This window comes from Phyllobates terribilis, unplaced genomic scaffold (genome assembly GCF_046119375.1).
Source record: "Phyllobates terribilis strain yellow unplaced genomic scaffold, ASM4611937v1 Scaffold_3__8_contigs__length_932513732, whole genome shotgun sequence".
NCBI lineage: Eukaryota > Metazoa > Chordata > Amphibia > Anura > Dendrobatidae > Phyllobates > Phyllobates terribilis.
The window spans coordinates 232,171,606-232,187,632 of record NW_027362763.1 but is presented as its reverse complement, the minus strand read 5'-3'; the positions used below and the strand labels follow the sequence as shown (position 1 = coordinate 232,187,632).

The 16,027-nt window shown below is 42.8% G+C and overlaps 1 protein-coding gene across 2 annotated transcripts in view; it reads right to left on the bottom strand.

Annotated features, from left to right (window-relative positions):
* LOC141259136 (phospholipid scramblase 1-like) overlaps positions 1-14,303 on the bottom strand; it is a 45,323-nt gene extending 31,020 nt beyond the window's left edge. The window contains exons 1-4 of one of the 2 annotated variants that reach the window (XM_073674658.1): positions 14,159-14,303; positions 13,465-13,494; positions 11,833-11,942; positions 1,846-1,891 (exon numbers count right to left, since the gene is read on the bottom strand). In XM_073674658.1, the coding sequence (XP_073530759.1) occupies positions 1,846-1,891; positions 11,833-11,942; positions 13,465-13,477 (169 nt within the window). In that variant the 5' untranslated portion in view covers positions 13,478-13,494; positions 14,159-14,303. Of the gene's footprint in view, positions 1-1,845; positions 1,892-11,832; positions 11,943-13,464; positions 13,495-13,843; positions 13,979-14,158 lie in introns of those variants that run through there. The other variant, XM_073674659.1, reaches the window with a different exon arrangement.
* Between the last annotated feature and the right edge of the window lie 1,724 nt (positions 14,304-16,027).

Here is a 16,027-nt window from a genome sequence, read left to right as displayed (position 1 = left end):
TGCAACCCCCCACCTACTGTCTCCTTCAGCATCCTGTAGAATGTAAGCCCACAATGGCAGGGTCCTCTTCCCTCTGTACCAGTCTATCATTGATAGTTCATTTACTTTAAGTGATATCTGTATTTTGTATGTAACCCCTTCTTCTAATGGCACTATATAAATAAATAATAATAATAACAACATAAGGCCAAGTCAACCTGTCATTGGCTACAGCACAATAAAGTGAAGGTTCTGGAGCGGCTATCTCAGTCTCCTGACCTCAATATCATTGAGCCACTCTGGGGAGATCTCAAGCGCGCAGTTCATGCTAGACAGCCCAGGAATTTACAGGAACAAGAGGCTGTTTGCCAAGAAGAATGGGCAGCTTTACCATCTGAGAAAATAAAGAACCTCATCCACAACTACCACAAAAGACTTCAAGCTGTCATTGATGTTAGAGGGGACAAAACATGAAGAACTGGGGAATGTGAACTTTTGATCAGGGTCATTTGGATGTTTTTGGTTGTCATTAAGATTTAAAAAGAGAAAACAAAGTAATTTGACAATAAATGGCTACACCCAAGCAATAACCATGAGTAGAGAAAAAGTTCTTTGCTATCTTTCATATTCTCTGAAAAAAGGCCAAGAAAGGGTAAAATTCTGCCGGGGCATGTAAACTTTTGAGCACAACTGTATCTAAACATAGAAAGTTGCATGCTTCAGAGCTTGTGGGATAGTCCAGTATGATATGGAAGTACTGTGGAGTCCAGCCTCCAGTGTCATGTCAGAGAGGGTAGGTTTGCACTCAATGTTATATGGAAGTGCTGGTTGAACTGGGTAATAATGGTCCCAAGAAGTGGTAGAAGAGAAGAACTGCACTCTCCCAATTTCTTAGGTTATTTCAATGAAGAATTTTTATTTGCTTACAAAGTACAAAAAATGTAGTGAGGTAGGGGGACATAAGCAACAGATTAGGAGATGTTTAGACCCATCCCAGGTCTTTATCACTTGGTTGCTGTGCCTAGTAAAGGAGAGGAGAGTTTGTAGGGAACACCATGTGCACTATGGTGAAATGGGTGTCAGAGAAGGTATTCAGTGTGGCCGGTGGATTTGTCACATCAAAGTGGACAAGGTTATCTGCCACAAGTGTATAAAACCTAATGTTTGTCAAAATAAATCAGGCATGAATCAGAGCAAGCTTTCATTCACCTATGGCTGATGCCAAATAAATTGGTCATACCATCTGCCTGTCCACTGTCTGTCTCCTAAATCCTCTGCTGCCGCCAGTGGCGATGGCCCATGCACAGCTGGCAGTGTTGAAGGCCCATTCTACTGTAAGTTTACTTGAAGTGTAACAGTCATTTAAATTGAATCTTCATGATAATGTTTGTGCGTGCCTCCCTCCTCTTGATCCTCCCTCCTCCCTTCTCTGTAGATCTAAATCATGAGCAACTGTCATCTACTGTTCCAGAAAAAGCAAAATCGGTCTTCAGGGAATACAGATTTTACAGAATTTACCCACGAATTTAGAGTGAAAGATCAATCCAAGAGGAGAAAGAAGTGGATTTCTCTAATAAGATATATTACAGAGCTTCTAATTTGTATAGTATGTGTCCTGTCAATTTATGAAATAAAAATGAAAACAACGGTTACTTTAAATTTTGATACTTATTTTTTTATCTTTATCAAAACTGCACCAAACTGAACACTGTGACATTATATAAATTTGGTCCTTACAGGATCAATCTACACAACTTTTATTTGTCTGCTGTAAGAGTGGAGAACATCTGTACAGAAAAGAGTAAAACACAGTAGCAGAGATCATTAGAACTTGAAGGTATAAAGTTCAGAACAAAAAGTACTCACGCAGGAGTAGACCTGTAGATTTTAATTGCACCAGCATTTGGGATACCTGTAAGGAAGGATGATATGTAGGGTTAAGATTTTTTAGGATCATAGAGCAAATGTTCAATATAAACTGTCAAATCTTTTTTTTTCCTATTTAAATATAGTCATATAGACATTTGAATATTAGACTAGTCTCCTAAATCGATTTAGCTGAAAAAATTCAGCCTGCACATTACTGAAGATTGCTTTAGCCAGATAACGTAATTTTTATTGTTGCTTCCTTCTTGGTAAAGCCCCAGGGGTGGCGTTATTTATTTTTTTACTCTGTTAACAATGGACACATTTTAATTTTAAATACCTGTTTTAATAGTCCAGCTTAGCAACTGTGCACCCTACGACCATACTCCATGCTCTTGGCTCATGTACCTCTACTTGTCTTCACTTGTACTTGTGTGCATCACTTTGAGATTAAGTTGCATTTTTTTTTGAGCAGAAATAATTTACACAAAGAAAAACTAAAAAAAAATATTGCAAATGAAATGCCAAATAGGTTAAGGTTTTGCAACTATTTTGCTAGTCAAATTTAATAAAAGTACACACAACAACAATCCTGCTAGCTGTTGCCACAACGTCCTTGCCGTGCGTGTACTTACATTAGATATAAAACGTCTACACACCCGTGTTACAAAATCATACCAAGAAAAATTTCCAACATGGAAATTTCCAACAATCACTGTGGTAGATTGACTCACTCAGAATCTTTAAGAGGCAAACATCGGAATTGTTTCTATTTAAAGTGCTGCCAATTTATTGCAGTCCTCATAAACCATGTGTAACGGGTCTGGGAGGCGGAACCTCTGAGCTACTATACAAGGGGGCGGTCCTTGTAAGGGAGCGGGTGGCGACCAGGGAAGACGGGCAGGCAGTCACAGCAGGTGACCGGGACAGTCTCTGAGCGAACGGGCTGGAGGTCACGGCAAGTGACCGGGGCAGTCTCTGGATGAACGGGCAGGAGGTCACGGCAAGTGACCGGGGCAGTCTCTGGGTAAAGGGTAGGTACGACCTGTGATGGCAGAGCCTCCAGGTAGGCTAGCAGGCAGATGGTAGATGTGTGCTCCCAGGTGAGCAAGCGAGAGTCTCTGGAATGGCAGGTGGTCACAGCACGTGACGTCGGAGCCTCCAGGTAGGCTAGCAGGCAGGTAACAGGTGTGCGCTCCCAGGTGAGCGGGCAGGAGTCTCTGGAATGGCAGGTGGTCACAGCACGTGACGGCGGAGCCTCCAGGTAGGCTAGCAGGCAGGTAGCAGGTGTGCGCTCCCAGGTGAGCGGGCAGGAGTCTCTGGAATGGCAGGTGGTCACAGCACGTGATGGCGGAGCCTCCAGGTAGGCTAGCAGGTAGGTAGCAGATGTGCGCTCCCAGGTGCGCGGGCAAGCTGGTCCATAGACAGACTGACAGGAGTTGGAGGGCAGACCGTCGGACCTCAGGCTAGCAGGCAGGTAGCAGAAGAGCGCTCCCAGGTGAGCGGGCAAGCTGGTCCTTAGACAGACTGACAGGAGTCGGTAGGCAGACCGTCGGACCTCAGGCTAGCAGGCAGGTAAGCGGAATATCAGGCAGGAATCAGACAGCAAACTGGCAGGAATCTGGCAGGTAACTGGCAACGGGACCTGAGGGCTGAAGCAGAGTAGTGAACAGTGCAACAACATTGCTCGGGCACCTCCATTTTGGAGGAGGTGCCTTATATATGGTGAAGTCCTCCGGCCATTGGCCGGGGACTCCTTAGGACGGCGCGCGCGGCCCCTTTAAGAGGGAGGGAGCGCGCGCGCGCCCTAAGCACAGTGGCCGGGAAGGAGCGCGCGCTGCCAGCAGAGCGGGAGGAGGACGCCGGGCTCGGAGCAGAGGGGTGAGGGGAACAGCGTCCCTGCCTAGCAGAGGGCAGGGACGCCGGCGCTACACCATGACACCAGAAAACGTAAATACAGCCTTTGTCCTGGAAGAAGGGTAGACATAAAATTACAAATCCATACAATAGTGCTGGTTAGCCCACCTGGCTTAGAGTCCTTTAACCCCTTTCTGGCCCAGGGCGTACTAATACGTATCTGTGCCCTGGGCTTTATGGGCCTGATATGTACTAGTACGCCTTGGCAATTTCGCCCGCACACAAACGGTGTGGGTGAGATTGCTGCCAGGTGTCAGCTGATTGTCACAGCTGACACCCAGTGCTATGTGCAGAGAGTGGTCCTGCACCGCTCCCTGCACATTAACCCCCGAAATGCTGCGATCGAAATCAATCACAGCATTCCGGTGGCAAGAGTAGGTAAGCGAGATACTTACCTTCTCTGCCGGCGTCCCACGGCATCTGAGTCCGGTCCCGGATGTTGTCATGGTGACCTGATGTCATCATGACAACATCCGGGTCACCAGGAGGCAGGAAGCTGCTTTGGTCATGCGCAGTGTGCGACCAAAGTAACTTCTCCCTATGCAGCGCTGACAAGCTGCATAGCACAGGGATGGTGCTGCATTCCTGTGCTATACAGCCTATCAGGCTGCAAAAAGTGAAAGTCCCATAGTGGGACAATGTGTAAAAGTACTAAAAATTTCAGAAAGTGAAAAAAAAAGAAAAAAATTGTAAAAATATAAAAAAAAATGAAAAAAATAATCAAAAAATATATATACTGTATAAATATATTGTACCCATAAATTAATAATCTTCTGAAAAAACAATAAAAGTACACATATTTGGTATTGTTGCATCCGGAACGACCTGACCTATAAAACTGTTCCGCTAGTTAACCCCTTAATTGAACACAGTAAAAAATAAAAATAAAAAACGAAACATAAAACGATGCTTTATCATCATACTGCCAAACAAAAGATGGAATATAACACGATCAAAAATACGAATGTAAATAAAAATGGTATCACTGAAAATGTCATCTTGTTCGTAAAAAGCAAGCCACCATACAGCTCCATCGGCCGAAAAATTAAAAAGTTATAGCTTTCAGAATAAAGCGATGCAAAAACAATTCTTTTTTCTATAAAATAGTTTTTATTGTGTAAAAGCGCCAAAACATAAAAAAAAATATAAATGTGGTACCGCTGTAAACGTACTGACCCAAAGAATAAAGCTGTCTTATCAATTATACCACACGCAGAATGGCATAAAAAAAACTCCCAAAAAACAATTCCTGAATTGTTGGTTTTTGTTTATTCAGCCTCCCAAAAATCGGAATAGAAAGCGATTAAAAAATGTCATGTGCCTGAAAATGGTACCAATAAAAACTTCAACTTGTCCAGCAAAAAACAAGCTGTCACATGACTCTGTCGGCCAAAATATGAAAAAATTATAGCTCTCAAAATATGGCAATGCAAAAACTAGTCTTCGCAAAAAAAAGGTTTTTTTTGTGTGACAGCTGTCAATCATAAAAACCCAATATGAATCTAGTATCGCTGTAATTGCACCGACCCGAAGAATAAAGTCATCTAATCACTTATACCGCACGAGGAACGGCATAAAAAATAAACTCTAGGCTTAGGGTTGTGCTAGGGTTAGGGTGAGGGTTGTGCTAGGGTTAGGGTTGTGCAAGGGTTAGGGTTAGGGTTGTTCTAGGGTTAGGGTTGCGCTAGTGTTAGGGTTAGGCTAGGATTAAGGTTAGGTTTGTGCTAGGATTAGGGGTGGGCTAGGGTTAGGGTTTGGCTAGGGTTAGGGTTAGGGTTGGGCAAGGGTTAGGGTTGAGCTAGGGTTGGGGTTGGGCTAGGGTTAGGGTTGGGCTAAGGTTAGAGTTGGACTAGGGTTAGGGTTGGGCTAGGGTTGGTGTTAAAGTTGTGCTAGGGTTGGGGTTAGGGTTGGGCTAGGGTTGGGCTAGGGTTGTGCTAGGATTAGAGTTAGGGTTAGGGTTTGGCTAGGGTAAGGGTTGGGCTAGGGTAAGGGTTGGGCTAGGGTTAGGGTTGGGCTAGGGTTAGGGCTGGGCTATGGTTAGGGCTGGGCTAGGGTCAGGGTTGGGCTAAGGTTACGGTTGGGTTAGGTTTGGGGTTAGGCTTGTGTTGGGCTAGGGTTAGGGTTGTGTTAGGGTTAGGGTTAGGGTTGGGCTAGAGTTAGGGTTGGGCTAGGGTTGTGCTAGGGTTAGGGTTGGGCTAGGGTTAGGGTTGGGCTAGGGTTAGGGTTGGGCTAGGGTTAGGGCTGGGCTAGGGTTAGGGTTGGGCTATGGTTAGGTTGGGCTAAGGTTAGGGTTGGGTTAGGGTTGGGGTTAGGCTTGTGTTGAGGTTGGGATTTTTCAGAAGTAAATAAAAAAAGTGACGACGATATGGCGACTAATGTTGAGCGCAAGTGCTCGCTACTTGAGTTTGCATCGGTTGCTCGGGTATGCACCAAGTATAGCGGGTGCTCGAGTGACATGCTCGATTCTCCGCCTCAAATGTTTTGCAGCTGTTATACAGCCAAAAAAACCTCGCGGGGATTGCTTGCCAGGCACAAGTCATCCCCGCATGTTTTTTTGAGGGTCTAATAACAGTGAAATATGTGGGGCGGGGACTCATGTCTCTCGACTTGGGGGTGGGTTTCCACTGTTTAGGCACATCAGGGACTCCCCAAATGCAACATGGTGTCCACTAATTATTCAAGCAAATTTTACATTCAAAAAGTCAAAATGCGCTCCTTACCTTCGGAACCCTGCCATGCGCCCAAACAGTGGTTTTCCCCCACATATAGGGTATCAGCGTGCTCAGGAGGAATTGCAAACAAATTTTGCGGTTCATTTTTTAATGATACCCTTGCAAAAATAAAAAAATTGGGGTCTAAAGTAACATTTTTGTGAAAAAAAATAAAGGGTTAATAAACTTCTTGAATGTGGTTTTGAGCACCTTGAGGGGGTGCTGTTTTTAGAATGGTGTCATTTTTGGCCATTTTCTGTCATAGAGGCCCCTCAAAGTCACTTCAAATGTGATGTGGTCCCTAAAAAAATGGTTTTGTAAATTTTGTTGTAAAAATTAGAAATCGCTGGTCAATTTTTAACCCTTATAGCTCCCTAAGAAAAAAAAATTTGTTCCAAAATTGTGCTGATGTAAAGTAGACATGATAGAAATGTTATATATTAACTGTTTTGTGTGACATAGCTCTCTGATTTAAGGGCATGGAAATTCAAATTTTGAAAATTTCGAAATTTTTAAAATTTTCGGCAAATTTCCGTTTTTTTCACAAATAAATGCAGGTGATGTGGAAGAAATTTTACCATTATCATGAAGTACAATATGTCATGAAAAAACAGTCTCAGAATCAGTGGGAGACCTGCAATCTCCATACATCCAGCATGTGTGAAAGCAAACAGCTCAGAGCTTTCACCTCTAGACCCACCCCACACCAAATGCTCAGAAAGGCTGTGAATTTTATCCTCTGAGTTCCTCCCTCTCTGCTGGTGTTCAATTGTTCAATCATCCCAGCACCAAGGATGGCTGTTTAACCCACTCGTGTGCTGGAACCTTTTTCCTATGTACAATTGCTGCAGCTATCAATCTCAGTGCTACATATCTCCCGTCTACTACTTTGCCAGTGACTTTGCCACAATCTCCCATAATCTGTACGATCCCATTGAGCAACAAACTGAAATAATTTTGAAGGGTTGGGGATCTAAATAAATAAAACAAATCTAAAATAATATGGTTGCATAATTGTAAACACCCTCTTATAATTGGGGATGTGATTGTGTTCAGCAAATCATGTTTAAGCTCATGTTAAATAGTAATCAGTACGCAGCTGCCATCATTTACCCCCTTCATGACATGGCGATTTTCCATTTTTTCATTTTTGCTTTTTCCTACCTTTCTTCAATGAGACATAACTTTTTTATTTTTTCCATCGACATAGCCGTATAGTGATCTGGAAAATGGTAAAAAAAAATTCCAAGTGCGTTGAAATTGCAAAAAAAGTGCAATTTCACAATTATTTTTTTATTTACCATGTACACTATATAGTAAAAAAGACCTAGCAATATGATTACCACAGTGTTTTGATAGTGGCAAAAAATGTTGGATCAGCTGGAAGCAGCATCAGTGGCACTGTTGCACTGTTGGTCTCAGCAATAGTAGTATCAAACACTTGGCCTCCTTTGCCTCTGCCAGATGTATTAATGGGGAGGAAATGAATATTTGTTACATCATCAGCTTGAGTCAGTGTTTTGCTTTTCTCCACCATGAAAATTCTTAAAAGGAATCTGAAAATAAAGTTAGAAAATCTAGCTGGGCACCAAAAATGAAGACAAGAATAGTCCGGCTATGCCCCGGGCCAGCTCATCTCAGTGCTGCTAGAGGTGATTAACCAGGTCTCTTCAATATCAAAAGATCTGTCAATCATCTGCTGTCACGGGTGTGTCAAATGTGACAGACAGTCGCTCTGCAGTTGGCTGCAGTAGATCTCTTCATTTGGCATTACAGACACATTCTTAGAATCTGTCTCACTCTACGGACCCAGCCGCTACCTCCCTCCTGCTCTAATTAACACCCTGGCCTGGGTGTTTAAATACTTTCAGTTTGCTATAGGGAGGCGCCGGTGATATTCACATTTTCCCCTGTGAAGGCTTGGAGCTATTGCAGTTTGCTTACGTCGTCTCTGGTGTTTGGAGGATCTTTGGTGTAATCTCTCTGAAGTCGGCTCAAGCTAAGTTACAACCCCCTGTGTTTGTCTTCTCTTGCTGTCATTAGTTGTTAGTGGGGACAGACTAGTGCTCATCCCCCCTTCCCTAGCCAGGGCCTAGCTCTAGGGAGATACAGGGTTTTAGGTTCCTGTGCGGCGATTGGTGAGGAACCAATATAGGGACAATAGGGGAGACAGGATGATATCAGATCAGCCTAGGAGGTCTCCACTCCTCCTTTCTCTAGTGTCTGGGATCCCTTCCCCTCATCCCTTCGTGTTGCAGTTAGTCTTTCCCACACTTGCGTGACATCTGCAGTAGTAAGGGAATCTTCTAACTATATTTTCTCAAAAATTCCAGAGAGTTACAGATAAAAATATATCTGGCTATTTTGGCAGCATTACTCAGCTGACATGTTCTCTTTAATGTTGTACAAAATGAAACTTATATTCTGTCAATGACACCTGTTTCAGTTCTGCCCCATGGTTTCCTATTTCACAACAAACTTGAGGGTTTGGAGGATCATTTTTCAGAACAATTATTTTCATTTGATTTATTAGAAGATATGATCAGGGGGATCCAATATGGTTGTCGGAAGCACCAGATGCCTATGAGGGAGCTCCGTGCCAGTAGACCTAATCTAAGGCATCTGGCTTGAGCCGGTCTCGATCCTTCACCCTGCATGCCTCCCACGATCTCGATATGCCTGGGAGATGAGATTTGACTAATTTTGGACCTGCTCCACTGGTTTCATGCCATCCCCGTGAACTGAAGCCTACCTGAAGTCACGATGCCTCGACCTCTTCTGTGGCTTGTCTTTCCACCCAGAGCAGATGCTGCCTTCCATTTTCAACCTGTGGTGGGACTCCTTGTGGTCAGTAAGGAGACGCTACGTCATAAAGTTACTGGCAGTGTTCACTGGGGGAATTTCCCCATCCCTTTGCTGAGACCTCCACGGCTCACACTGGGCCTTCAACACAGGCTGGCAGGGGCTCCACTCTGCCATACCATAATACAATCTACTCTTAATGCGCCTTTGAAAGGGTTGCACGACTGGCAGGATGAACAGGCCAAGCACATATCAGAACTACACTGTGTTCCAAATTATTATGCAAATAATATTTTCTCAGATTTTCCCAAATTACCTATATGAATTGCAGTCATTGTAATTTTCCAGTCAAATTACTATTAGAGTACAATTGAAAGGTTTTTGTACAAACTGCCTATGATAACAGTATATTTTTAAAAAAATAAAACACTAAAACTGCACTCAAAATGCATGTTCCAAATTATTATGCACAGCAGAGAGTTCAACCTTTTCATTTTAATAAAGAACAAAAAAATGGTCATTTTTGAAATTATAAGCATTAGCAGGTTATTACAAACTTAAATCAAACAGTTTTCACCTCAAAACTTTATTCTAGGTGATGTTACATTTGCACATAGGACCCCTTGTTCGAAAGGAGCTTCTGAACTCTCTCGTCCATTGAATTTGTCAGGTTTTGGATGGTTTCTGCTTTAATTGTTTTGCATGAGGACAGAATACCCTCCCAGAGCTGTTGCTTAGATGTGAACTGCCTCCCGCCATCATAGACACTCCTTTTGATGATGCTCCAGAGGTTTTCAATGGGGTTGAGGTCAGGGGAGCATGGGTGCCACACCATAAGTTTGTCCCCTTTTATGCCCATAGCAGCCAGAGATGCAGATGTGTTATGTGCAGCATGAGACTTTATGGATGACTATGGGGGTTCATTATACTTTATGGATGACTATGGGGTGCACTATACTTTATGGATGACTATGGGGTGCATTATACTACATAGATGATTATGAGCTGTGCAGTACATTATATGGAGGACAATGGGATTCATTATACTTCTTGTATGGAGCCCCATTGCTATGCACTAACGCAGAAGGACCCAGCAAGACTGGCACCAAATCAGCAAAGGCACAGCCACTGACACACTTAGCGCATGATGCCCAGCTAGGCGAGCCTTTGTGGGCTGGAAATATTTTTCATCCAGCTCCCAGTAATGGAAGGGGGACTTTGGCAATGCCCTTCCTAGGCTCACTGTCACCAGTCAGCTGGCGTCTGGTGATGCCGCTGGTGCCTAGTCAAGAACCAGTTGGGTACCTCTGCCAGACCTCTAGGAAAAATGAAGTGAGCAGGAGAAGAGTCCAAAGAAAAACCCTGGAAAGATAACAACCAATAATGCTAGCTCCACTCACCACCACAGAACTGCAATAAACAGCAAAGGACTGAGCAGGGAACAGGGTTAAATAGCCCACCTAATGCTGAAAGAAATGATCAGGTGTTGAATACCTCCCAATCATCTGCAGACAACCGCTCCCTGCTAACTTGCACAGTAGAATGGACACAATCCCAATACTGCCTAGTGCTAGGCACAGCAGCATCTTGCATTGCCTGGAAACCGGGGAAAACAGCGTTCTATGTTCCCCGGGCAGTGAAATCAGTGGGAGATACAGCATCCTGTGGCCTCACACATCCTACTACTCCAGAACTCGATGCTCCATAAGATTGGGATGGTTTCCCTGCACGCGTATTACTCCGCCTCCGGGGTCAGGAGAATGGAGGCGCCTGTGGCAAGAGTAGCGTAGCACCGGACCTGATCCATTCCCAGGTGGGAGCACAGAACAACAATTCCTAACACTCATGACTTCTATGTATGCCCCTGGTGAGTATAATTGTTTATTTTCTTCTATACATTAAAGAACAGCTGCAGAACTAGGGACATATACCAAGATGTGGAATATAAACAAGGATGGGGCCCAGGATAATGGGCATATAGCAGAATGTGCGATATATATAGCAGGATGGTTTATAGACATTGGCTTTCAGTGGATTTTTTGTTCTTTCTTATGATAAGTAGTGACAATAGTGTCTGGAAGCAGTGTTTCCTACTTTACCTCTTGACAATCATGATAGCAGTTAGGTTTCATTTACCTTCTGACGTTAGATGTAGACCTCATTCATCATTTCTTTTGCACCTGTTTTTTGTCTAGTTTTATGTGCTTTGTGCCTTTTTTGCATGTACACAATTCATTTTTCTATTTGCATTTTTTTTAAGCCTATTTTAGATGTGCTTGGTTGTCTATTTTTGTTTTTCCGCTTTGTGGGCAGAGTCTAGCATTACAGGTGTTTCTGATTCATCAATTGTAAACTTTTAAAATTTTGCACAAGTTCACTCCATTCTCCCCTAGTTTATTTTTGCTCCATTTTGCAGAATGTACGACTTTTGACTCTAAAAGTGAAATATCAGACTACAAAGATGGATTATTGTGTTAGGACCGATTAGCATTTCCAAGCCCCCAAATTATTCCATTTTTAACTCAGGGAACCTGATAAGGGTGTAAGACACAATTACCTGGCTGAGGTATTCCAATCCTTGTAAGGAACTTGGCGCTGGTGCAGGTGTCCATGGTGACACAGCTCCAGTAAGCTGTGGCTGAGTCTGCACCGGTTCATTTTGTTGCTCTGTTAATTTTGATGAAAAGAAAATGACTGGTGATTATGAAATACAGATTTATGATGCAATACATACAGTGCAACATTTGCTGTCCACAGTGGATCAGAGATCCCTCCCTGCAGATTTCCTTTCTACACCTGTTGCTGCCATCACCCTACCTGGCTATTTAAAATGGACTCCATCTGCATCATATCATCAGCTGCTTAAGATATTTTTTTTATTTTGGGCTCTGCATCATAATGGTACTTGTATTCGAGCTTGAACTTGTGTTGAGCCATAAATAAGCCTTATTCCTACATTATGCTATTGCCTCACCCTTCAGACTTTTTGCTTGGTACCTGTCATTTTTACCCAGGTTTTTAAACCACACTGTCCAGCATTGTGTGCTTAATCAAATACCCTATTATCTCTACATGTCAATATAATCATCAAAGTGTAGAATCAAAACAAACCACTGATAGTAGAATGTGCGAGAACAGAAAATATGCTGAACTTTATAGTTCTACTAATACTACAGCTCTGCTTCTCACCAGAACTGTCACTGAAAGTTGAGTGCCCACCCTGCCAGAAACCAGGAAGTGAAAGGGACTGGAAAGCTGTGTGCTGCTCAAGAGACAATTTAAGAAAAACCCTTAAATGATTGTGGAGTAAACAAATGATAGAATTTCCTTATTCTTATTCTAGTTTTATAGACCTCCTCCTTCTCACACATCAGTGCAGTGGATACAATATTATTAAGTCTAGATAATCACATGTGTGCTAAACAGTTTGTCCATAATCTATTATGCTACATACTTTTTAAAAAGGTCTGAAAGGATTGAAACATTTAATTAAAGGAAACCTGTTATCTAATTCATTCTGCCCAACCGCAGGCAGCATGTGCCATTTTTTTCAGAAGTTCCTTTAAGTTTTAATGAATGAAAGTTTTTTACCTGTCCAAAGTATGAGTGATAACTTGTGGATCAATGGGGTTTGACTATACTGTTTAATGCCGGCGATAGCCAAGCATTGTTTTCAGCAGTCCTATAAAACATGAATGGAGTAGAGGCCCACATTCAATGAGTCATTTCATAGCTCCAATCTCAGAATTGGTGGGTGTCCCAGTTATTGTATATCCCCTGATCAGCAACTTATCAATTATCTTATGGATAATAACCACACTTTTTAAGATATGTAATCATAAAAATAGAGGGGGTGGTGTACACAGTTGGTTATATACAGTCGACTGACCTAAAGAGTTTCTATAAAATATGCTTGAAGAGCAAAGGACATTATGGATGTAAGTGAGGATTGGGGCTAATTCATAATGAACTGAATCCTAATATTGTTATGAATAAATGGAGGTTGCAACATTTGTCAGAGAGAAACTTCAACTTCTTTTCATATTCCCCTGCTATAATGCCTATGTGTTTGCCTTTAGTAACTGTATAGAAGACCTAATTCCATCTTCGTTCTAAGATCTCTGATCTTCCTAGATGTTTGCTGTTTTTGTTTGCATAGTTAAACAATACAATATAAAATATATATTACCTTGCTTTTTCATGTTGTTTTCAGTTGATTCTGCAAAACAATAACATTGATAATACCACAAAGAACAACTGAAAAACAAATTGTAGCATTACTGCTTTCAACAATACTTAAACTTTTTTTTTAATTCCCCAAATTATAATTCTGTATGATGGCATATCACTGGGATATACTTTCACTTTATGATCAGAGGACCCCACTTCTGGGAATCTCATACATCTTGTGAATAAAAAGCAGGCAACCCTGGTGAAGACTAATGAGCTCCAGACCAACCCCCTTTATTTTCAGGATCAGTGCTAGTTCCAAATGTCTGACCCCCAACGATCATAGAATGATGGCATATCCAAGTGATACATAATCTTCTTATGAGATAGGTAAAAACCTTTTAAGAGTAAGTCGAAATTTGGATAAAAATGTTCTTGTTTTGATGTAGAGGTTCAAGGGATAACGTTTCTCCGTGCAGAGAGTGACATGTCAAGGCTGGCATGCCAAGGTGATGTAGAGGTTGAAAACTTATCCTAGACCTAATCCCTCTCATACGACTGAACAGTACAGTCAAATGCATTCTAGACATTCCTATGTGAGCCAATAGTTAAGAATGTTTTGTCTAATTCATAGATTCACATAGTAAGTAAATACAACAATAAATAAAAAGTAACAAATGTAGAACTACATGCATCTCTTCAGTTTTACTTACCTTCTACAAGATTTTAGTGAGTGGCTCAGAAAACAAACATTACCATAGACTTGTACCTCTATCCAAAAGAATGGAGTAAATCAAAGTGGAGGGACAGTAAATGATTATATACAACACGGAAAATAAACTAAATTGGCAGTTGCTCATGTTTATTCAGGCAAATAATTTGTTACCCAGGAGAATGACGGAAGTGTGCAATGAGACAGAAAGTTACTTTGTATCATTATTGTTACTTGTGGTGGTAGACTAGGATACTCACTATCAACATTAATGGTGTGTTGGATTAGATGTGCTTCTGGGAATATCTAGCAAAACAATTAAAGGGAAGGTCAGTGTATTTAAACAGGTTTTCCAATGCTATGATAATGATTACATATTCTTATGCTAGGTCATCAACACCAGATCCATGGGGTCCAACAGCCAGTACTGATAAGAGCTAACCTGCAGAACATGAGAGCAGCCACTAAACGATATGACGGAGCAATGGTATTCTGCTCTGTAAACGTTTTACATCCAGCCACTGCTACATGGTAGGGGTGAATAACTTTTGGAAACTACACTCCTCAGGGCATTCAACCAAGGTGCAGTGGTAAATATATACTGTTTGTAAGGTATGTATATTTATTACGGGATAATCTTACCCTAACCGATATACAAGGAGAATGTCAAAATAGTGCTTTTAAAAAATATAGCCATTTATTCGATGGTCTTCATAAAGTATTTACAGTAACAAAAATACAAAATATGTGAAGAACATATAGTCCATTTGTTCATGGCAGACCATTTGATTGAAAAGGGTATTTCACTCCAGGGGCGGACACAGACTGTAGTGGGCCCCTGTGCAAGAAATTTTTGGGCCCCCCCCCCTGCCCTTCATAGGGCAACAAAGTTATGCAAACATAACCCCCCATGTGCATCTCTCACCCCCCCATGTGCAGCTCTCATCCCCCCCATGTGCAGCTCTCACCCCCCCGTGCATCTCTCATCCTCCCCCGTGCATCTCACCCCCCCCGTGCATCTCTCATCCCCACCATGTGCAGCTCTCATCCCCCATGTGCAGCTCTCATCCCCCCATGTGCAGCTCTCATCCCCCCATGTGCATCTCTCATCCCCCCCCATGTGCAGCTCTCAACCCCCATGTGCAGCTTTCGTCCCTCCGTGCATCTCATCCCCCCCGTGCATCTCATCCCCCCCGTGCATCTCATCCCCCCCGAGCATCTCATCCCCCCCTTGCATCTCTCATCTCCCCCATGTGCATCTCATCCCCCCCGTGCATCTCTGATTCCCCCCACTCCTAGTTAATTAATTGTATTTAAAAAAAATAAAACTTGTTATACTTACCCCCATGCGATCCCTGCAGAATCCTAGCGCTCGTCCACATCGCTGCCACCAGGTTCTCCTGACTTCCGGCCATGTGACGGCGCCGTCACATGACCGGAAGTCAGGGGAATCATGAAGGCGCTGCCACAGCAGCGCTGCACTGCTACACAGAGGAAAGCTGCACTGAGATGTCCCGGCGCTTAGCCCTCAGCATGGGGCCAGGGGCCGGGGGCCGGCTCCTGGTTTTTGTGGGCCCCAGGCGAAAGAGTCTCAGTGGGCTCCTTTAACACATACCACGATTCATGATGCACAGATACCGAAGAGAAATATATATATCATACAATGCAAAGATTTCACTTCTTACATTACATGAGTGATATCTATTGTAAATTCCACAATAGCTCAGAAACCAGCGAATCGCTCCACACAATATACTGGCCCCCATAAAATGCTCCATACAGAATACTGGCCCCCATAAAATGCTCCATACAGGATACTGGTCCCCATATAAGGCTCCATACAGGATATTGGCCCCCATATAACGCTCCA